This window comes from Dendrobium catenatum, unplaced genomic scaffold (assembly GCF_001605985.2).
Source record: "Dendrobium catenatum unplaced genomic scaffold, ASM160598v2 fragScaff_scaffold_1211, whole genome shotgun sequence".
Lineage (NCBI taxonomy): Eukaryota > Viridiplantae > Streptophyta > Magnoliopsida > Asparagales > Orchidaceae > Dendrobium > Dendrobium catenatum.
Window position 1 is genome coordinate 541,746 of NW_021319673.1, and position 25,398 is coordinate 567,143.

Sequence of the window (25,398 nt, forward strand, 5' to 3'; positions counted from 1 at the left end):
TAGTTGACAGTTAAGTTTAGATTAAGACTGATACCCAATTAGATAATAATTCAGGTATAATGATGAAAATACCACATTAAAGGTGTTGAATTCATAATTGTATTTACATGATATTGCATTAAATTGATTGATAAATAGAACTGATATCGTACTGACATTAATATTGATATAATATAACATAACATGTTGACATAAATGATTGGGTGATAGCCCTCTTTATTAATTCTTCTTATAGTTTGATACAGTACTCTTTATCATATATCTTATAATTTGATATATTTCTTTAGACTTCACTGATCATACTGATTTTATTATTGGATTTTGAGATTTTTTATTTCTTATATTAATTGATTATTGATATTGATTGGAACTGGAACATGTATATTGAGCCTTTAGCCTTGCATTGAATGCAATGATATAATTTTAGTTACATATTATGCTTTTATGCTCATTATATGATTTTAATGTGATTTTAGGTAAAGCTAAGGAGCTTGTTGCATAAGGCTGAACAGTGATGATCGGTTTGATTTTTTTTTAGGTTCTTATGTATTCTTTTGTAGCCTATGGTGAAATAGAGTGTGTGTTTGTAGTGAAATATAAATATTAACAGTAGTAATATAATTCTATTTTCTATTGTTTATTTCTTTTTCTAATGCAATTAATCAGCTCTAGATGTCAAATTGATCTGGTTGGAAATAAATGAATATTGATTGTACATTAAAAAAAAAACAAAGAGAAAGAAAATATAAATAAAATTCTTTACCTTCCTGGGCGTGACAAAAGTAAAGTACGAAAAAGAAAGAACACGTAAACCAAGTTTATAATGTTTTGATCAAATTGACCCACATCCACTCCCAAAAAGTCCTCCTATTTAGGTATTATACTAACAATGATATAAGATAGACATAGAATCCCTTCTCCATTACCATAGGCAAAGAAAAACCTTTACAGACTCTTCAGACCATGACAGATCTCTTTCCTCTCGCCTTCTCACCCCGGCAGAGATGTCTTCCCTCCTTTTGCTTCCTCAGCTCGGCGGAGATGCCAATCCATCCTCTCGCTTCCTCGGCCCTACATTGTCCCTTCGTTTGTGTACAAGCCTGGAGAAGATGTTGACCCTCCTTTCACTTCATGACTAGGAGATGTTAAAACCCTAGCCTCCTTGGCTAGTAAATTTTTTTCCCCAAAGACTTTTCTTCCCAAAGTTCATCTCCAATAGCTCAATCAAGACACAACAAAAGAACCAAAGGTGCAGGTTAGCCAAAGAAACCATGTGAATCCCCTCTCACTCCCTTCACTCCCTCAAGGCTTTTCTCCCTCTCTCAACCTCACGTCCTCTCTCCCTTATGAAGTGGACTCTCTCTAAGTTCTCTCATCTATATAAAATGACCTTAAAAACCCAAAGACTCTTACTACAAAACATAACAAGAGTTTATAAAGAGGGCTAAAAAAAACACTAATTTTTTTATTTTAAGTCTTATGATGGTACAATATGATTAGTTGAATCAAATAACAGATCATCCAAGATGATCCAAGTTCATTTGGAAGAGAGAGAGCATATTGCTCAATGGAAGTGGATGTAATGTTTACATTCAAATTATTTGAAATAATGAAATCTCTATCCTCTCGCTGAGTAATTTAGAATTGTGAAAATTTGACCTGTATAAGAGACAATCCTCTATGTGTCTTTGAGATGTATTTGTAATCTTAAGTCTTACATGAAATCCAATAAATTGTAGTTAAATTTTTGAGTTAGCAACAAGGTATTAAGTCCTTATATACTGACTTTAATTTTTTAGTTGATAAGGACCTTATATGTCTTATGCCTTTTGAGGTATTTTTGATGAATAATAATCATGCATCTTCTAAGGCATAAACTATTTAAGATTTTTTGGAGAACCAAAAACCTCTTCCTTTTGAGGCTTTCTAGACTTCACTCTTTTAGATAATTTAAGAAACCTTTTAAGTTATTAGCCATCTCAGGCTTTTGGAAAAAAAAAAAAAATCTAAGGCTTTTAGGTTGCTAATGTTTTTGATGAACAAAAGAAACATGTATCTTATGAGACTTTTTGTTTTTTGAGGTTTCGAAGAATTGAAGAAATCTATATTTTTTTAGATTTTTAGCTTTTCTTCTATATATTTTGAGGCTTTCAACATTTTGAGGTTTTTGATGAATATGTGAAATATGCATCTTCTAAGGCTCTTAGCCGTTTAAGGTTGTTAGAGAACCAAAAACTTATGTATTTTTGAGGCATTTAATCTTATGAGGTTTTTCAAGAATAAAAAAATGCACATACTTTATCATGCTTTAGCCTTCTTAGTTTTTTCTATAACTAGAGAAAAATATGCATTCTTAGGCTTTTAGCCTTATAAGATTATTAGATGAGTGGAGATACTATCAATCACATTGTCTCATTGCATCTTTTATATGAGGTGTAGTTAATGGGGTGCAATTATATATATGACTTAGGTTGAATTAGGGATAAAGGGTGTCTTTGTCTCTTGATTGCTACATTTCTTAGCTAGTGAACCCCATTAATTTATTATTGTGGATTCTCATATTTGCTTGAGGATTGTTCAAGTTACTTCTGATGAGCATTGATTGTCTGATGATAAGTTAATTATTTAGAGCGGACAATTTGACCTTCAAAAAAACCAGACATAATTATTTTTGATTTACTTCTAAAATTTAATGTACTATGAAATAAATTTTTTGAAAGTACTCTTTAAGAACTTTCTCCTCATTTTGGAAAATTCTAGAAAGATGGGAGGCATCCATGATAATCTTTTGATTTATAATAAATTATTTAATAAAAAATCTTGACCAATTACAAAAATATAAATAATTCCCCTAGAGAAAGAGAACTATGTGCAAGTTTATCTTTTAGGAGTTGTGGGGAAAAATGAATGCATCAAAAGCTTATTGAATAAGTATGATGGCTTTATAGTGGTCAATACACTCGTATGGATTAGAGGTTCTAACATAATGACTACTTATAGGTAATTTGAATCCCAATAGAATAAAAGTAGGAAAATTACATAAATCAAAAGAAAAAACCCTTAAAATCTATGGTGAGGGGTAAGTTGATTTTTTTTTCCTCAATGGGAATTTCTTTTGAACAAAGCATTGAAGTTTGTTTCTTATAACATTACAAGGAGCGTAAATAAAATGAGTTCATTTAAGTCTATCAAGGATGCCAAAAAATTACAACAGAATGCCAAAAATTACAAGTTGGTCAAACAAGATGGAAAGGATAGGTTGAAGCAATAGTGTCCAACAAATCCTTGATGAGGTTATGGTAAAGGAGTAGCCACTACTTTATGATGAGTAGCTAATACTCAATGATGAGGAATCACTGCATATGTGCCTTAAAATTGACTAGCCTTGCTTTATTATTGATTTTATGGTGGCAAAATTGCATCGTGTTATGATAACGCTTTTCGTTGTCCAATCTCCTCTAAATGTTGAAGGGTTTGAGCTTGAAACTTTCATTTTATGCATATATCCTCCAAAATGAGGCCTAGGTGGTATTGACCATAAAAATTGTGCTGTCCTTGATTGGGAGAATGATTATCAGTTATTAAAAAATATTTATAGTATGTTGGGAATCATTTTCACAAATAATACAAAATAATTACACATAAGAAAATTGATGATGTGTGTGTGTGAGAGAGAGAGAGAGTTTTTCATATATTTACACAAAGATCTAACACATAAAAAAAAAAAAGGAAAAAAAAAAAGAGGCATAGAGTTTTTATTTGGGAAACTTAGAAATGTATGAAATCATAGGGCCTAGCTTAATTGAAATAATCCATTATATACTTGAAAATATTAAATATACTCTTCTCCACAACTGGAGAAGATTGAATTACAAGATTAGGAACACTTGTTAGGTCTCTTATAGTTGAATGATGATGAATAAACTATAATGGTTGAACAAACATAATTAGATAACTATGATTGGGTTATGGTTGCTGGAAAATGACAACTGCGTGAAGTAAGTCAAATGATGACAGTGGCTTGAGGTGATTATCAACATCGAATGCCGAGTAGAGCTCAAAATTTCGTTTGATCTCCAACCTCTCTCAAAACTCAAATCTAAATTATCATTCATGTGGAGAATGAAAGTTTATTTATAATATTTTGGAAGTGTCATTTTGGTAGTTTCAATTAAAATTTCATAAATGTCCATAATAATATCCATATTGATTGAATCCTTTAATCATAAATAATTTATTTAACATTTAAGTGCTTTAACGAAATCAAAATTGAATGACCTTGAGCTCATCAAATGTCTCGTTGAGTCTCAATTTGATTACTAGCATGTAAGATTTGGAGACCGTATGATCCATCAATTAATGTTCTAATGTTTCAACTATACTTCAAGTGCTTGATTTGAGTTTGTATGGGCTCAAATCGAATCACTTTTGATGGCTTTATGTTTGTCATGTTAAGCTGCTTAGTTTGACTGTAGGTGTACTAATATTGAAGTTTGGATGGCCTCAAGTTTAATTTTGAAATTTTTTTGATAAAAATAATGCATCAAAATTCTTGTCAATCAAGTGAATTTTCGGAGACTATCAAATATAATGATATTAGTTGAGAACAATAGCACAACCTTGTGGTTGGGGGCTCAAACCTCCATTGCGATGACCAACATCTGATTGCGTAAACTAGCTATTAACCACTAACTAATTTGTGATCTATTCGCTCATTGAGATTCATTCGATCGCAAGAACTAATTTTAATTTGTTAAATGAATGAGGATTTGTTAACAACAACTTTTATAACATCCCTAATTTGTGAGACAATGTAGAGATTTAGTGATGATATGAAATTTATGATCAGTGAATAAAGAAGCAAAGAGAATAATTACAAATGATTAAAGAATTGAACTTTAGAATATAGTTTGAGTTAGTTATTATAGTTTTGTACATGCACCAGGACTATAATAAAATCTAAATATTATATCTTGATCCTCAACTTTATTTAATTATGAGAAATATAATATAGATTGTCAGGATCAATGCCCAACACTTCTAATTCTCAAGAGTTAATTTCACTTCCTTAATCTATAACTAGTTGGAAAGACTTGATTATCCTCCTCAATTTTAAAATATTCCCAAATAAAATCTTAGACTACGTTTGGAATAACTTTATTATTAATTTTTAAAGCAATTTTCTAATACACATTCTAATTAAAAAAAATTGAACTAAAGAATTGCTTTAAAAAATAATAAAAAAATTGTCTCAAAGCTTTATTACCACGACTTTTTCGCTATTTCAAAAAATTTGTTAACTAAAAACTTACTATAAAAAAAAAATTTATCCCAAACAAAGTTTTAAATTATTATGTAGTTTCAACTTTCTCCCATGATGACCACTTGTGAGCCACCTAATCAGATATGTCATACAACATTCATAAATGATAACTGCTGGGTTAATATCTGCTCAAACCTTCAATGAAACTTAATTTCACCTTCCAAGCTGAGCATCACTATAAACTTATATTTTTAACACTAAGTTTTTAGCATATATGTGCTGATAACCATAAAATCAATAAGATTACAGTAAACTTTATAAATAAATTGAAGAAAGGTTTCATTTGGAACGATTTTCTTACTGTTTTTTAAAGTAACTTTCTAGTAAAAAAGAAAAAAATTAAACTAAAGAATTGCTTTAAGAAACAGTTAAAAAACAGTCCCAAATGATTATTTCTTTTAAATTATCTTTCTTCACCTTAACCTTAAATAAGAGAACACAAATTTAAGGAGACTTCTCTTGTATACTACTAGAAATATTCAAATATATTGATACATAGCTCAATACTTTATAATTCTTGATATACTGCTCCATCTATTTAATTTTGACTTATAAGCCACAACCTCTGTTAACTGTAAGGTAGAAGAATATTTCTTTAACTAAGAGAAACTACAATATTTCATATTTTAGAAAATAATAGTTTATAAGTGAAAAATATGATAATTATTATCTAACTTAAGGTAAAAATCTCTTAATGTACAAAACTAAATTATTTTATGAAAAGTTTATTGAATATTAGGCTTCATTTGGGACGACTTTTTTACTGTTCTTTAAAACAACTTTCTAGTAAAAAAATTAAACTAAAAAAAAAACTACTTTAAGAAGCAATAATCAAAGTATTAAAATGTGTAAAACTACTTCAGCATGAAAGAACTATAATGTTAAGTAAACCAATAAAATAAACATGCTGATTTCATCCTGCAACATAAGTTATAACTCTGCAGTAAATTAAATTTAAGCATAATGTTAAAAATAAGACAGTTAATCAGGTGTTAAAAATCAATATTTCCAACAATCAGTTTTGATGCTACTCACGCAGATCAGTCCACTGTGCAGGGGAAAAACAGCAGAAGAGGAACACCTGGAACAATGAATCAAAAATAAAGGATCAGTCCATAAATAATAGGAAGTGAAATGATAAACAAAAGAGAGCATAAATAAATTACCAGTATAATGATGGTTAGGTTGATGCAAGCAAGTTTTCAATGTCGGCTCCCACCTCAGCAATCTTTGCGTCCTTGGAGGATTTTGCTTCTTTAGCTATACTTTGAACATCAAAGGCAAGCGCAATTGATTTCACAACACCTTCTAGCATCTAATAAAGAGCAGGTCAAGGATGGTGGTGGGAGAAGTAAAAGCACATTTAAGGCTTTGTTTGTAACGGCTTTCTTACTGTTTCTTAAACTAATTTTCTAGTACAAAAAATTTAATTATTGTACTAGAAAGCTGCTTCAAGAAGCAGTAAAAAAGCCATCCCAAATAAAGCCTTGCAGCTTTCTTATTACTTTATAAATCAACTTTCTAGTAAAAAAAAAATTTTGAGCTAGAAATTTTGACACTAAAAGTTATTTTAAAAAATAGCAAGAAAAACGTCCCAAACGAAGCCTAATTTTCACCGAAAATAGAAATCTTTGGATATCTCATTAATGGAATATTTACTTCCTACTTAGGAATATAAAGCAGGATGCCATGTCACAATTATTGATGACAAACAACCTATTTTGTGCTGGTCAAAAGGTTTTGCATTCGCCGGACTGCATCAGCAATGACAAGGTTGTTTTCCTCCACAAATTTATTGTCTGTGTAAGGATCGTGTCAGTAGTTCTTAGAATGTAGTCATAGATTCACCATCTTGATGCAAGGCAGTAGAAAAATGATAGAGAAAAAAGGGTCAAAAAGGCAGAAAATTAGTCTAAAAGGTTCGATTTTAAGGTCTTATGGTGGCAATGGAATTCATTTGAATTGATTATTAAGGTTTTTGTTTGAGACGGCTTTTTTACTATTTCTTTACAAAAAATTTTTTAAACTAAAATTTTTTTATTAAAAAATTGATTTAGAAAGCAATAAAAAAGTTGTCTCAAACGAAACCTAAGCATGAGATCCACCTAATCATAACCGCCACCTAAAATGTTCTTAAAGAAAGCACAACCAAAGCAGGATATAATAATACGATATTACTTTTTCCTTGAAAAGATACTAGAAAAGTAGTTTTTAAAGGATACAAGTGATCCAATTGCAACTAGCGCTCGAAATTTTGAATCAACGTCAAGACTCTGATCCTCTGCAATCTGGGAATTATTGCAAAAGTAAGCCAAGGATGATTGCGACATATTAAAGTAATCATATGGAGAAATATGCAATTTGTTAACGTTTCCTGGAACATGCGGGCAATGAAGTTAAATAATATTAACATCATAGCAGGGAGTACAAGTAATACCTCAAGGGCAGCCGATAGAATTTGACCTTGGCCTTTGGCATCTTTCATTCCAATTAATAGCACAGAATAGCTACAAAATTTAAAAAAAAAAAATTAATGAAAAGGTAAGAAAAAGGTTTACATGCCCGTTGGATATCCTGTACAAAACAAAACATTGAAGGATAATTAAAGACAGGAAATTGAAAACTTCTCTCAACAAATTTGATGAAAAAGGACATAAAGTAACCAGATTGCTTAGACCAAATATAAATTTTAAAATGACATTGCATGGGTTAAATATAAATTAACATAAGGGACGAAAACATACTAATCAATAATCAACAATAAAGTTTCTAGATTGTCAAATGAAGAGACTTGATAGCATATACTATTAATTATGTGAGTGAGTAAGAGAGTAGGGCAAAGTTGGCTACACTAGGAATATCTCTAAGAATATTAAAAACTAAATCTAATGAAATACTTAACCAAGCAAATAAAACTAACAAAAGAGAAAAATTATTAATATGCATTTTGAAAATTTACCCTAGAACCTAATCTCATAAAAACTCTCACCGCCAATAAAAGCGTAAAGAGGCCAGAGCACGAATTTACAAATCCCACAATTGACTCTCTCTTCTAAAAAGTTAGTATTTTGAGATCCAATCTTGAAGGGAAGAGCCTTTAATAAATGGTTAGCCGATGAGTTAGGTGAAGATCTATTCTGAATGTGCAAGAGCCTATAATCATCATGTGACTTTTCTAACACAGTGTACATGAATAAACTAAAAAACATATAACAAAAAACCTGAATGATTGAATATAGTAATTGCATATTGTTATGCATTGATCATTTATTAAAATCAGATAAAGTTTATTCAATTCATTCTTTAAGACTTACATATATGTACTGCTTATGACCATTGCATTAGTATAAAAGATCGGCAAGCATATTGATTGTATCTTATTCATGTACAATGAATCTTGCACACGAATTATCTCATTGAGCGTTTAGCTCATTAGTTGATGTATTGCAGGAAAGGAAACGGAGCTAGCGAGACTTTAGGCAGGTGATTGATCGCATATTGTATATATTCCTTTTATGAGTGCAATTTTTGATGTAAATAAAAGATTGATCAGTAAGTTATAAAATAAAAATTTTGGGTACGTAAAATTTTATTTCAAGTTTTTAGTAAAACTTTTTATTATGTTTTGATATATCTTGCTGCATGCTTTCAAATATTTAATCAAGAGGTATAATTCTATGATTGGAGTATAATTGTGTTGTGATAGTCTAAAAAGATTAAGTTTCACTCACTCAACCCTAATGAATGTGGTTTAGGATGGGTGTTAGTGGAAAGGTATGATGAGGGCATCGTCAGCAATTTCGACACGTGTATCATCGGAGATGCCGGAGATCGACGGCCACGATCAGGAGTTTTTATTTTGAGTCATTTTATGTAGTAGTTTATTTTATTTTTCAGTTTTTACTGTTTTACCCTTATAGATGGTCATTTGATATTATAGCCCCGAGGGCATTTATGTCTTTTAGTTTTTGTTTCATTTTGGCCTATTTATAGGAGGCCTCATGCATTGTATTAGGGGATGAATATTGATATGAAATTTCAACTTTAATTTTAGATCTCTTTGTGAGTTCTAGAGTTCTCTTTGTGAGTTCTCAAGTGAGGAAGCCTAGGAGAGGCTCAATCGAAGTACCCAACAGCCCTCTTTGTGAGAGCTCTTGGTTCCTATCATCTTCCACCACTTCTTCCCTTCTCCCCTTGCCGTCGGCTCCCACAAACCGGCCACCAACTGACCGGCCAGCTACCGGCCCCCATTCCCCTGCCGCCACCGGCCTCCTCTTTTTTCCCCCAAGCCCTCCCTAGCTCCACCACCTCAAGCTCCCACCGACAGCCAAGCACTTCCCCTTCCCCTCACCCGACGCCCTCTCCTCCTTCCTCTTGACCACCGGCCCCATCTTCCCCCAAATTCATTATGATGATTTTAATCGTCATAATGACTCCCTAATTTGATTCTTGCAAAAAAGGGAGGAGTTAGTAAATTTGAAATTCAAAAGTTGAAATTCAAAAACTTTCCATATCTGCAAAATTCCAAATAAGGAAGGATTTCGAATTTGAATCCAATCCAAGTTTCATTTAGAGGGGAATTATTAATTTCCCTCCTATTTGATCTCAACTTATTTGGAAAGCAATTAGTCTCCCCCTAACCCCTCTCCCTCTACCTCAATGCCGCCGACCACTCATTGATGGCTTTGCAATTAATTCCCATTAAAGCTCCCAATCCCTCCTTAATTTTAATTCAAAATTCTTCCTCCAAAACCACTTACATTTGAATTAATTTCAGAATTTCCAAAACTTCCTCTTCCCTCTCTCTATGGCCGGCCACCCATTGCCTCCCTTAATTAGGAGCTTAAGTCAAGGCTCCAAATTAAGCCCCATTAATTCCCACTTTCCCTCCTAACGTCTAAGTTTCAAATTTAAAATTTTGAAATTATGAGAGCCCAACTCAAATTAAGGAAATCAGATTTCCTCTCCTAGCCTAATCCAAGCTCCTCATTCAAGCCGCCCCTTCCCCTTCTCCCTACCTTAGCCGCTCCCCCTCCCTTGCATCCCCACTCTTGGGAAAACTTAGTTGCTCATGAAACTTGAAGCCAAGAGAAGAATACGACCTCCTCTCCCAACCTCATCGTCATCGGTGCACGGCCGATCCTGAGATCGACCACGAATTTTATTCTTCCCGGATGTTGGATGCTCACTAGTCATCCCGTGGATTACCCGCCTCCAGCTACTTCTCCAACGGACTATACTTTGGGCGCCATTTTTCTCCTAGTGGCATTGCTCGGTTTGCTCTCAATCTTCCTCCGTTAAAGCTCCACCGTCAAGAGAGTGAGGGACCCAAGGTGAAGAGTTCTATTTGTTAACCATGGATTATTTTTTCTAGCCATAACATTACTCTCTATTTATATGTTGTCAATTTGATATTGGCTCGTTAATCTAGTTGTAATCGCATGCCTTACATAATTTCGACTTGATAATTCTGAAAACCTAACTTGGGTAAGCATTAATTCTATAACTAGGAAATTTTAATAATCTTATATTAAAATTCCCAAGCAGTTCTTGTTTCCATGCATATGTTTCACATCAAGGTATCTGACTGGATTCTGTTAAACCTTAGGTTTATTAACAGGTAAAAAATGGGGTGACACACAAGGCCACCAAATAATTGATCTTAGGCCAACTACAATCTAACAAATCCATTGATCAAAATAAGGACAAGTCATTATTAAACAGGCCTAAAGGCTCGAGTTAATGAGGAGGGAATAGATGATCAAACGGGTTTAAAATTTCATTCTCTAAAATTTTTAAACAATAATTATTTCCAATATATTGAAAGAGCTACTAAAATAGCAAATGCATTAAAAGAACATTATAACTGCTTTGATAAATACCCTTCTCTTGGACCGTACGCTTACGGTACATGTTCTATGCTTTTTTACTCTATGGATTCTTTGAATAATACATGTGAACGTTTGCAAATATAAGAGTGAGTTATACATAACTCAGTTAGTATGTCATGCTTCTAAATTATAGTAATACAAGATATTTTGATCAACATGCATGCTTGCTATAACATATGAATTAACTTTAAATAATATTTAAATTTGAAAATGACCATCAATCATATCTTATGTATGTAATAATCATATCATTGCATAACATTTTTTATAACTAATATCTAAATAGTACTAATAAAAGTACTTCCATTTTCATATCCTATGCCATAACCTTTTCCATTTCACATGCGCAAGTATATTGCTTTCCCAGTCAATGCCATAAAAGGAAATGCACCATCATTCAATCATGCACACGCAAGTACTTCTGCTTGATAACTTTATTGCATGCTCTATACCATTTCATATCCTTATACAATAAACAATATTGTGCTAAATGATTAAATTATGATAAGTCTATTTCATCTAATTCAATATGATCAATTGCATTTAACAAAAATAAAACATAACTAATTTATAATAACAAGTAGTTAAATGCACTTAAAAGAAGCAACATTATTACCATAAATTAGGGATATAAGTACTCACCTCGAATCAAGTGCCTTAACAATTCACTCTAATCATCACTTTGTCGTCGTCAGATTAATACATATATAATTACATTATCATTGTCATACTTAAATTTATCTCTAACTCAAAAATAATTAGATGTTTTTTTTTACCATAAATTCAATTTATTACTTAATATATTATAAATTTAATAACTAAAATCTTAAACGCTATTTTTATACAATATAAATTGCCCTCTCCCTCTCTTTTTAATTAGCCATTGAATGAACCTAAATGCTCTTGTATTTAACTTATTTTTAAAAGAATTTATTCTCCTCGCTCTATAATATTGATTTATTGCTAATCATTTAAAATTTGATGAAAAATCATAATTTAATTATTAATATTTTCTAAAATAAATTTCTATATTATTATAATTTATTTATATAATTTAATCATATTGCTCTTTAATTAACTTATTATTTTATCTTCTAAAATAGTTTGCAATTTTTTAAATTAAAATTTCTAATTTATGAATATAAATTATTCTTAATATATTATCTAAATAATATTTAAAATTTTAGATTTTATTATCTTTAATTACGTACAATTATCCTAAAAATTTGATAACTATATTAGAATATATATAACAAAAATATATAAATACACAAAATTTCTTACCTTTCATCGAACTTGTTCATGCCCTAGCCACTCGCCTGAGTGCATCTCCACCTCTCGTCGAGCTTGTCAACCACGTTGGTGCTCACTCTTCTCATCGCCATAGTTTGTAAGCCTCACGAATTCGGCCGCCAGCCCACACACCTGCTTTCACTCTCTCTCAGTTCCTCCTCATCTCATCTTTAGTAATTTGAAGGGACTTTCGCAACTCGTCCCTCTTGTGACTCTAGGAGATGAAACCAAAAGGCCCTTCACCTACTCGCGACACCAAACATCAGAACGGACTAACCCTTCCCCTCCTCATGAGAGAATTAATCAACTCCTCTTCCATGACACCAGGTGGCGAATCTCCTACACCTCCTTCGTCTTCCTCGATTCCACACAGTTGAACCGACTCTTAATCTTCTATGCACTTCTTCATCACCTTCCTCTTCGGCTTCCATAACTCCAAGTAATCAGAGCAGGATTGGGAAATTACAGCAACCAAGTTCAATAATTTATTAAACTTGGGGCCAGACTTCATGCTAACAAGCCCTTAGTCAAAACCAAATGAACCAAAATCCAATGTCTTGGACACATTTCTTTGTGCTATACTAAAACTTATGAACAATTTATGATCATGCCAAGTCTCTAAGCCACATATTGGTCATGTCTAGTACCTCCCTTGATAAAATGGTTTGGATCCCTCCAACATTTGGCAAATTAGGTCCATTAGTAGACCCAAGATGAAGAAATCAAGAGATCATGATCAAGTTTCTTTCATCCACCTAACCATTTTTCATTTGACATTTTGACTAAATTCAAAATACCAAAGTTGAGCTTAAAATTGAGCCCATGTGATGTATTTAATCAAGAATGCTCTTTGGTGAGCAAGTTGAAAAATTAACTATGAGGACTTATGTTCATAGGAAGTCTCAACTACATATTTAAATAAACCTTGGCATAACATCAAGAGAAATCTTTTTAAAATAGATCTAATATACCTATAAAAAAAACTACCCAGTGCCATCTCATTATATCGATTAAAGAGGATAAACGAAGGGAGGCTTTTCTTGTACGATCAATTATTTGCATTCAAAGAGCACATTTTGAATCCACAATAAAGAATTTAATAACATGGCATCATCATCAAGAAAAAATATTATTTTTGCAGAGCAATAGTGCCCATGGTGTTAGTGTAATGCTGTTATTATAATTAAATAAATAGATGTCAATCCAAACTTCCAACGCAAGGCAAGAAAATCTATGATTACAACTTACAAGTAAATTAGGAGTGAAATGTTGAGCATATTAACCAAAAATCCCCTAACGAACCTCCAATTTGTATATCCAATTGGACATACTTGACCAAAAAGAACATGTTTAAGAATAGCATTGCACCTTATCCTAATAGAAAACTAATCTATTCTACCACTTCACCATTCTGAAGTACTAAAAAAAAGTTAAAGACCAAGGAAGATTTATCAGTAAAGGAGATATCATGTCACAACTAACAAATGAATACTAAAAGGTTCCCAGTGATCACACATAAAATATTACATCTAAGAAGCTAAATTATAACGATACAATATCATCAGAATGCTTCCCGTACAACGTGGTAGGTAGGACTATGTTTTCAATATCAAATATGGTTTCGTATAAAAGCTATTCCAATGAATCCATGAGCCTCACTAAAAAAACACATTGCTTCACATGGTCAAGATAATAGTTGCTTGCTTGAGTATAATATTTATAATATTATTTAGAAAAAAAAATAAAAAAGTTGCTTACTTGAGTACCAAAGTCGAGTAAGCGAAATGCACATTCTTGTTAAATGATGGTCTACAGTTTGACAATGTATCAAGAATCTACAAATTCATAAACACCATCTTAAGAAATGCTTTTGCATGAAGTAAGAGATTCGAAATGAATTTAAAACCAATTCTTAAAAATAAGGCATGTTTTATTCAATTGTAGATAATTTGTAATTGCAAAAATGCAAGATGACAGCAGATCGGTAAACACAGGCTTCATTCCATCCTCTTTAAATAGAAATCTAATTTTGGAAATAGGTAGTTACTGTTTGTTTTCTTCTCCAATGTCAGCATATATTAACATTTGTGAGATATATTGAAAAGAAATGCTAATCAATTTGAGCTAAAAAGCAACATGCGTCAATTGCATTTACTAAGCTAGAGATAGAATTTCAACTCTATACTGGTAACAAAAGCAACAAATATATTTTTGTCCGGCAATAATTTTACATTAGGAATGATGGGATGACCAAAAGGTACACTAGCACTTAGAACAATCAGCAATTCAATCTCCACAATAATCTACTACAGATGCATTTGGTATAGCCGTGCAGTGACAATAAGATGTGGTTTCTAAACAACGCTGTCAATTTTTAATTGTTCGCTAAACCTGAAAGTAATAGTTGTGGATCAATGCTGAAACTTCAACCAATAAAATATTAAATCAAGAAAATGTGATCAAGCTCAGATGAAGGCCTCGTTTGGGATGACTTTCTTACTGCTTCTCAAAATGACATTTTAGTATAAGAAATAAAATTTTTGTACTAAAAAGCTGTTTTAAGAAGCAGCAAGAAAGCCGCCGCAAACGAAGCTGAAGAAACCAAGTTTGGAAGAAGCAAATTTCAATATTTATGGGTAAATGTCCCTAACTGCCTCCTCAAATACTGCTAGGCTTCTTGCCACCACCGGCAGCAGTCACCTGCCTCCACCAGCTCACACATTGACTGTGGTTGCCAGATATCATCACAGCCTACTTCGAAACACACACCAACAACACGCTTCTGGTCATCAATTCCAAAATAACAAAATTTATATGCATTTACGAAACAAAATCCTTTTTTAGGGCATTTTAACAGTTCTCGACAATGCCACATCATTCCTATAAAACAGTTTAAAAATGTCTGAGCACTTGCTAATTGCTATAGTAATCCTAACAGTTTTTATTAAATAATATTCAACTTTACTCGATAATGCTTCCTGCAAAAACTTTTTACCAATACTTTTGAAAGTAGTTTTTCATAGTCAAATATTTTTAACTTCATAACAATTCAAAATATCTAACTTTCTAATGCCAACATAAAAAACATGGATCTATTGATAGCTTTATTCCTTAGTTTTTGACACACTATGTTCTTTGTGCATCTTCACTAGCATAAATTTCCTTTACTATTGCTACAATTGGTTGTTCAGTTGAAGATAAAAAAGACATGCAAAATATTGCAGTCACTAATATTGGCGCATATCCAACAAAGGCACCATTTAGTATAGCTTTCTGGTATCTGTTTCTGCTTCATAAAACAACAGAGTCACCTTTAGGATGCTTGGAAAAAACAATTATGACATTAAATCTTGGTGCATGAAAGCTAAAAAATAAATTAATTAGTAAGGTAGTTTAGTAGCTTCACAAAATATTGCTTTTAAGGGCTCTAAATAAATAAATATTATTATTTTAAATTATTTGTATATTAATTAGAATTAGGATGTTATATCAAAATTAAATAATGCGTAATAATATTTATTTCAACAATCAATCAACTAATGTAATCACTCCATTTGTGATCACATTGCAAATCTTGCTTAATATGGGTTTGCCTAATTTTACATTAAAAAAACATCAATCAACTCATCAGTACCATAATTTTTGCTAAAAAATCCACAACTATTATAATACTTAAGATTGTGATCTTAAAATGATTTTATCAAACAATCATCTGCATCAGATTAGAGCACAAAATAACAAATCACAACATTAGACAGTAATATTAAGTTGAAACTAAGACTTTAGATGGCATGATACAACGCTTACATCTCTTGCTATAATCTGGTGCACTAAGTGGGTTTACTTTTTTGCTTTAATGCACAAAGTACAAAGTGTAAAGCGAAGCGCTTCATAAACAAGAGTATTCATGACTTCTTTATCACATATACATATATTATAAGCAAACAATAGTCATTTAATTAGCCAAACTTAAATCACATTGGATAATATTTTTTAGCAAATATAATGACACATTCAATAATAGTAATATCTAGTTATTCGAATAAAAAAAGAAGAAGATATAAATAATTAAGAGATAAAAAAAACATGAAACTCGAGAATACTTGTGAGATTGAGTGACCAATTCGAGATTGAGAGCCGAAGACAAAGTGAAGCGTGAGAGAATAAAGACGTGACATCGATAAACATTCATAGGAAGAAGCTTGTGAGCAAGATATTGCTAGCACCAACAATAAGAACTAATAAGAAGCTAATGAGGACATCCGGCCGTGAAAAGTTTATAAGAAAAGGGACCGAAGATCTACGGCCATGATTGAACCACTTTATTTTTGAGCTTTTAGTTGTATTTGATTTATTTATGTATCTTTACCATTTTTACCCTCACTTAAGGGAGTAGGCTTATGTGACCCCGGGGGGCACTTTTGTCATTAGATGTATCATTGTATTTTGGCTATTTATAGGCCTCTCATTCTCTTTGGAGGGGATGATGATTATAATGAAAAGAAAAATTCTGCACTTTGTTTTCTTGGAGAGTTGTGAGCTCTTGTGAGAATCGGAAGTCACATGGTGAGGGCAAAGCACTAACCATCAGCCGCAAGAAGCGTACGGGCTCGTGGTTCTTCTCCACCTCAAACTTGCTTTGCTTCTTAATTCCCTAGCCGCCGGCCCCCCTTCTTTCCCCTAACTGCCAACCCTCTCCTAACCCTAACCGCCGGCCCTTTACCTCCCTAAAGCCACCGACCACATCTTCCCCACCTATTTTGCCGATTCCCCCACCCCCCCCACCCTTTCCCCTCATAGCCCCCCCCCCCCCAATCCCCACAAATTTAAAATCAAGAAATTGATCCTTTTCATATTTGACGCATCTTAAATTAGAAAGGTTTTAAAATTCAGATTTTAATTCGAAATTCCTTTCCTAAAATAAGATGAAGCATCTTCGAAAAGTTTCACCCCAATCATGCCAATTTAAATTAAATAGGGATTTGCCATAATCCCTCCATAAATAATATTCTATATTTGGCAAGCCTCTCAATTCCCTAAAGCAACTCCCCCAATCACCCTAGCCGCCGCCCCTCTCTCTCTCCCATCTTTCCCCTTTTTTCTCCTTCCAATTAATTTTCCCCCAATCAATCCCTCCCCAAATTAATTCCAGATTTTGCTAATTGCAGAAGTTAATTCCAGATTTCCAAATTGTTGTCTCCACTACCATATATCCATAAAGTCTGAAATTACATGTCACCATATCCCTACTCCTTCCTCCTAAAATGTTTGCCCCTAACTTTTTCTTTCTCTTGAGAATGAAGATGGGAGCCCTCCTCCCTTGACCAACTAAAATGTTTGCCCTTTTATAGACATTATAGGTGGAATTTGTCCTCGCTATCATGCTAGACCGATGTAGGTGCAGGTTGATTTCCATCAATCTCTTGAGCTCATCTAGTATATGAATATTCATGTCCACTTGTTTTTTTTTCAAATATTTTCTGACTCCGCTGTCAGGTTAGCCACCTGTGAGAAGGGACACGACGATTGCGAAGACAAAGAACACGGAGAGGAAGTGTGACTTCGGATGCGAGAGGAAGAAACATCGTCGAAGGAGATGAAGCCAAGAGAATTTCGTCGAAGGAGCTCGCGGGCACGGTCAAAACAGAACATTGAGTCAATGAAAGAAAAGGCTAATCAGCTGGTTTAGACAGGGCTTTTTGCGTTGGATTTGTGGCGGAATTCTGATGGCTTTGCGGCGGCAAATCAGCGCTAGATTTGCGGCGGATTTTTCCGTCGCAAATATGTTACAAAAAATACAACAGAAAATTCCGTCGCAATTTTAGAGAAAAAAAAATTCCGTCGTAAAGTCCACCACAAATTGATGACTTTCATATAGTCATAGACTAATTGTAATACATCTACTCTCCTAACTGGGTCATCGAAAGGCCAATGTTTTATGTGACCAAACCATCTCAGGTGACTCTCTAATTGTATCTGCCACTGGAGGTACTCCAATCTTTTTGTAACGACCCGGCCCGGTGAGCCGTGCAGACAAGGCGGGAACAGAATCAGACGTTCAGAACATAAATTTTTTTTAAAACATATATTTAATTAATCTAAAATACTTCACAAGAAATTAAAATCACCTCTAAACATTTTTCAAATATATAATAAACATTCCATATCATTTCATATCATTCAAATATACAAAGGTGGCTTTAAATTTTCTCAAACATGCCAAACCACCCAAAAATGAGTAAACTACAACTAAGAAAAACATAAGAGGAACCTGTCAGCTGGTCCTCTACGTCTGTAGGCGAACCAAGGGTGGTTAGCCATTCTTTGCAGCGGCTTCTCCTAAAAATGTTCCAAAAAGAGGGAATGAGCTAAAGCTCAATAGGAAACACTAACTCTAACATCTTCACATGCCTTTTAAAAGAAAATTTATATGTATGCTAGAAGTAAAATGTCTTGATTGTTTTGCTATCCATGTTGATTCTTATGTATATGCCACATAAAATATGCTAGTTCATATGTCTTATGTATGTCATATGCCTTATGAATGTCATATGTCTTATGTATGTTGTATGTCATAAATATGCCATATGCCTTATGTATATCGTATGTCTTAAGTATGTACTTGCTTATGCTTTATCTTATACACCCGTACTTGAGTACCATAAGTATACTGATCAGGTACACAAATATCTTTTTGGCCATTCTTTTTCTTTCCTCTTTTGCCCCAAAGGGTCATATTGCTCATAAGAGCCATATTTATACTTTTGCATCATATTTGATACTCTGCCTTCAATATACACAACCATTCAATAATTCTTTTCCATAGAATCATATGTAGGTAATGTAACATTTTCATATCAAGCATATGTATTGAGTATGAGGCAATATTGCATGAAAAAGATTTCTATGCTTTGCTTACTATCACATGATAAGAATTATAATATGTTTGAGAACATTAAAAATGCCTTGATTCATAGAATATTTAATGAACATTTCTATCAAATAAGAAGGATATTTCATATGCATTTAATATATAACAACTAAGGAGATATTTCAAAATAAAGATATAAAAGAACATGAATATGAAGAATAAGGTGTTCCTACCCCAATTGCTGTCCTTTGAAAGTGTCTTTTCTCCAATCTTTTCTTAATACATTCTTTTCTCAATTCCTAAGGAAAAGAATTTACAACATAAGCCTCTTATATCAATTCAAAATCACTATTCCTCATTAACCCTATACATGTCATAACTAATTACTTCCCTTAAGCTCACAAATACTCATTCACAAACTCATACCCTAAAACACTTATCTATCACATAAGCATGTTCATTACATAAAACATGAGTCTTAATTCTAAGGTAAAACATAGATCCTAATTGGTAATTACCTTATTATTAACCCATAGTTTATCACATCCCTTCCTTCACTAAAATAAAATTTAAATGAAATTTTTGATTTTATCTACTCATACTTCACTAATATCATTAAGTTTGCATAATAAAACATCCCTCTTTTCTAATTCCAAGTTTAGGGAATTAAATTTTCGGATTAATACATATAAAAATTAGAGAAAATATTTTTTTTCATCAAAAAGTCCAATTTCTCTTAAGAGACCTCCCATAACCCTTAAGAATAGAATTCGTTAACATGCAAGCTTAGAAATGCAAAATTAGGAAAAGCCCTAATTTGGAAAACCTAAAAATCTTTAAACAAAAATTAATTTCTTGCTTAAACTTGCTTCTAAACATCTCCTAACAACATTCTTAATTAAAATCTCATTTAAAAACAAAACCCTAATTTTTGGAACTTTGTTTTCATGTTTTATGAATTGAAAACATAGGCATAAACAAGTCCTAAATCTTTTCTAAAGAAAATTTCATCAAAATCAAAACTCTAAATATTTGGTTCATGAAAATCTAAGGGAAAAGAACAAGATTTTCAAGTTTAAATCTTACCTTTTATCTTCTCTAAACATTCCCTTTGATTTTCCCTATAAATCGCCGCCAGAAAACTCGCCGCCACCGCTAGCCGAGCCAAAGCCGTCGCCCTCTCCTCCTCTTCTCGTGTGTTCCTTTGTTCGATCGAGAGAAACACAAGAGGGACCGAAATATTTCGGTCCCTAGAAGGTATTTTGCCTATATGAGGGAGAGCTCACCAAAAGATGCATGTACCCTCACTAATAAAGATTTCCTTAAGAGCTCATGAGGGCAAAATGGGTACAAAGGGTAAAATGTTACTTAAACAATCTTTGACGATTTTTCATTTCCAAACCGTGCAAAATTTAGTATATGTTCTTTATACCATTTCGATCGAAATTTCATGTAAAATTTAATAAAATTTATTTCGTCGAATTCCAACGACTTTGAAATTTTGCATAAATTCATCGCGTTGCATCGAAATGCATGCGACCCATCCAATCGTCATTTTTCGGGTTTTACAATTCTCCCCTCCTAAATAAGAATTTCGTCCACGAAATTTAAATGAGAGGAAAAACAAACATACCTTACATATAGAGATAAGGATAGTACTTGCTCATTTCCGACTCCTCTCAAGTAGCATTCTTCTCCAACCAATGTTTCCATAGAACCTTAACAAAAGGTATCTCCCTGCTCCTTAGTTGTTTCACACTGAACTCCAAGATATGATCCGGTTCTTCAACATAAGTAAGATCTGGCTGTAAGTCCACATATTCTGTTATGATCTTAGAAGGATCATATGATATAAACTTTCTTAGGGAAGAAACATGAAACACATTGTGGACAATATATGTAGCTGGTAAAGCTACCTTCCCAATCCTTTCCACAATCTCAAAATGACCAATGTAGCGGGGACTGAGTTTGCCAACCTTGCCAAAATGAAGTACACCCTTCATAGGCCTGATCTTTATGAAGATAAAATCCCCTACACTAAATTCCACAGAACGGTGCTTAACATCATAATACTTCTTCTGCCTATCTTGTACTGCTAATAACCCATCCCTAATAATTCTGATCTTGCTTGTAGCATCATTCAGGCTGGTAGAGAAGTTTCAGTGGTACCATCTGCTTTTGGTGGTAGCAGTAGTACTACCATAGACACTTTCACACAGATGATGGCTGCTGTGACACAGCTAATTCAGCATTCCCAAAAGCAGTCTCAGTTTAGTTCCAGGAAAGAGACCTCTGTGGATAAGTATATGAAAATCTTTCAAGACATGCGACCACCTCTCTTTACAGGAGTAGGAGAACCAATTGATGCTGAAAACTGCTTATGAGGGTCGAGAAGATTTTAGAAGGTATGCATTGTCCTGCCGATCGAAAGGTAACTTTAGCCACCTTTGCTTTGGATGGAGAAGCTAAGAGATGGTGGAGAGGACAGTTATTGAAAAAGTTTGGTGGCAGAGCAGCATCTCAGATCTTATGGGATGATTTTGTTAAAATTTTCAGAGACTGATTCGTGCCTCTTTCTGTGAGGAGGCAGATGCAAGAGCGATTTATTTGGTTGGTAAAAGGGATCGGACGGTTATGCAATATGAAACTGAGTTTACTATGCTGTCCCGTTATGCATTTCAGATTATCTCAAGTGCTGAAGACAAGTGCCATAAATTTTTGTTAGGACTTCGCGATGCGATTAGCTAGCCATTGATTCCTTTTGGCCTTGATGATTATGTTGTTTTGGTTGAGAGAGCAAGGAGAATAGAGATTAATTTTTAGGCTACCCAGAAGAGAAGAAATTTTCTTAAAAAGATGAAGGGTAAGGCCAGGAGCTTCCAGACACATTCTGGAGGTCCTAATATGAAGAATGCTAGATCTTTTAGTGGTGGGAGTTCATCCAATGTCAGAACCAGTAACAAGTGTGGCAAGCTATATAGAGGTGAATGTTTATCTAGCTCCAATGTTTGTTTTTGGTGCCGTCAGCCAGGGCACATGGCTAGGAATTGCCCAAGGGGTCCAAGGGAGGGGAGGTCTAGTGCTCCTCTACCTCAACAGAGTACTGGGAGAAACCTGATAGTTGGTAGACTTAGAGCTCAAGAGTCTTCTGCTTCGGCATCAGTACCTACTCATCCGGCTACGAGACCTGTTGTGCAACCAAGGGTCTATGTTATCACGCAGTAAGAAGCCAAAGAATCTCTTAATGTGATCACAAGTATTATCTATGTTCAATGTCTACCTAGTAGATTGCTTTTTGATACCGGTGCATCACATTCTTTCATTAGTTAGGAGTTTGTTAAGAAGCATACATTTAATGTCCGCACTATGCTCACTGCACTGTCAGTTTTGCTACCTGATGGGTCGAGTGTGATTACCTCAAGTGAATGTTCACCACTACTTTCTTTATGCGAAAGGGATTTTGAAGTTGAATTGATTGTATTACCACTTATAGAATTTGATATGATTCTAGTGATGGATTGGATGTCTAACCAATTGATCTCCATAGTCTGTAATAAGAAAGTGGTAAAAATCAAGCTTCCTGGAGGAGAGAAGCTTGTCTTTTAAGGCGATAGAGATGTATCTTCTGTGATCATTTCATCTATGAAAGCCTATAGCTTAATTTTGAAAGGGTATCCAAGCTTTCTAGCTCATGTAAGAGACACTTCAAAACAAGTGCCAGAGTTGAAGGAGATTGTTGTGGTAAGGGACTTTCCTGAGGTCTTACCTGGAATGCCTCCTGTTAGAGAGATTGATTTCTCTATTGATCTTGTACCTGGTGCTGAGCCTATTTCAAAAGCACCATATCATATGACAATTAAGGAACTTCAAGAGCTGAAGTTACAATTGCAAGAATTACTTAAGAAGGGGTTTATTCGCCCTAGCACCTCACCCTGGGGAGCACCAGTTCTCTTTTTTAAGAAGAAGGATGGTAGCATGTGACTCTGCATTGATTACAGGGAGTTGAATAAGCTTACCATTAAGAATAAGTATCCCTTGCTGAGGATAGATGAATTGTTTGATCAGCTAGTAGGAGCCACAGTCTTCTCCAAGATTGATATGATGTCTGGATATTATCAGTTGAGGATTAAGGAGGAAGATATCCCTAAGACAATATTTAGCTCAAGGTATGAACAATACGAGTTCATAGTGTTACCTTTTGGGCTAACAAATGCCCCAACTGCTTTTATAGATCTGATGAATCGGGTCTTCAAGCAAATGCTTGACAGTTTTGTCAGTCTTCATAGATGACATTCTGATCTATTTTTGTGATGAAGAGCATCATGTCAATCATCTTCAGGCAGTGTTGCAAGCTCTAAGAGGCAATGAATTGTATGCCAAGTTCTCTAAATGTGAGTTTTGGCTGAAGAATGTGACTTTTCTGGGTCATGTAATTAAAGGGGATGGTATTTCTGTGGACCAGCATAAGGTGCAGGCTATAACCGAGATACGGAGGTTTCTTGGATTAGTGGCTACTACAGAAGGTTTATAGAAGAGTTTTTCAAGATTGCTGCACCTTTGAGTAGACTGACTCAAAAGGCAGTTAAGTTTGAGTGGAACAGTCAATTTAAGGAAGCTTTTCAGGAGTTAAAGACTCATTTGATTACTGCACTGATTCTTACTATTCCTTTAGATACTGAAGAATTTCAAATTTTTAGTGATGCATCACTGAAGGGCTTGGGTTATGTCTTGATGCAGCATGAGAGAGTAGTTGCCTACGCCTCTAGGCAATTGAAAAGTCATGAGAAGAACTACCTAACCCACGATTTGGAACTTGCTGTTGTAGTTTTTGCTTTGAAGATTTGGCTGCACTATCTTTATGGTGTACATTGTGAAGTATTTACAGATCATCAGAATCTGAAATACATTTTCACTCAGAAAGAGCTGAATTTAAGGCAAAGGAGATGGATAAAATTGCTTAATGACTATGATTTAAATATTTAGTATCATTTAGGAAGAGCCAATACTGTTGCTGATGCGTTGAGTAGAAAAATGTCAGTGAAGTTGAATGGTTTACTAATTCAGCAAGAGAAGCTAATTGAAGAGATGGATAGATTGGAGTTGTCTGTAGTACTTCCTACAACTGAAAATGTAGAATGGTTGAGTCAGTTGACAGTGCAATCTGATTTGAAGAGTAAGATTTCTGAAGTCTTATGGAAGGATCCAAATTTTGTAAAGATCATTCAGTTAGTAAAGGCAAGTCATGAAAAGGATTTCATTCTTGATGAAGACAATCACCTTTGGTATAAGGGCAAGGTTTATGTGCCTAATGTTGGTGATTCGAGGAAGGATGTTCTTTATGAAGCTCATCACTCTGCTTATATCATTCATCCTAGTAGTCATAAGATGTATTAAGACCTTAAGGGTTTATTTTGGTGGCCTAGGATGAAGAGAAGTGTAGCTGATTTTGTTGTTAAATATACCGCTTGTTAGTTAGTAAAGGCTGAGCATCAAAAGCCAGGTGGATTACTTCAAGCATTACCGATTCCAAGTGGACATTGCTATGGATTTTGTGTAAGGTTTACCCAGATCTCGATAAGGTCATGATGCTATTTGGGTTATCATTGATAGACTTATAAAGTCTGCTCACTTTTCGCCTATCCGACTGACTGACTTAGTTGAGAAGCTAGCAATGTTGTATGTGGCTGAAATTGTTCGTTTGCACGGTGTACCTAAGTCTATAGTATCTAATCAAGATGGTAGATTTACTTCTAAACTTTGGAGGAAATTTCAAGAGGCTATGGGCACCAAATTGACTTTTAGTACGACCTTCCATCCTGATGCTATCAAGAATTTATGTACTTTTTATTTTATTTGAACAATAGTATATTTTGTTTTCTTTCCTTTTTTTTAGCTATCCAATGATGGGAAAGCATCCAATGAACATTGTAGGTAGTGCATATGGCTTGGTAGACCTTTGGTTTGCTGGCTTGATTGGTCCGTAGCTGCTGGTTGGTTCTCGGTTGGCTGTTTTGGAGCAT

General features: G+C 33.8%; 1 protein-coding gene across 1 annotated transcript in view; it reads right to left on the reverse strand.

Annotated features, from left to right (window-relative positions):
* Positions 1–6,162: 6,162 nt before the first annotated feature.
* Positions 6,163–25,398, reverse strand: part of LOC110103848 (phospholipase A-2-activating protein) — a 93,772-nt gene continuing 74,536 nt past the window's right edge. Inside the window, exons 19-23 of the mRNA XM_020832708.2 lie at positions 14,266–14,342; positions 7,761–7,830; positions 7,546–7,611; positions 6,490–6,638; positions 6,163–6,404 (exon numbers count right to left, since the gene is read on the reverse strand). Of these exons, the coding sequence (XP_020688367.1) occupies positions 6,504–6,638; positions 7,546–7,611; positions 7,761–7,830; positions 14,266–14,342 (348 nt within the window). The 3' untranslated portion in view covers positions 6,163–6,404; positions 6,490–6,503. The remainder of the gene's footprint in view (positions 6,405–6,489; positions 6,639–7,545; positions 7,612–7,760; positions 7,831–14,265; positions 14,343–25,398) is intronic.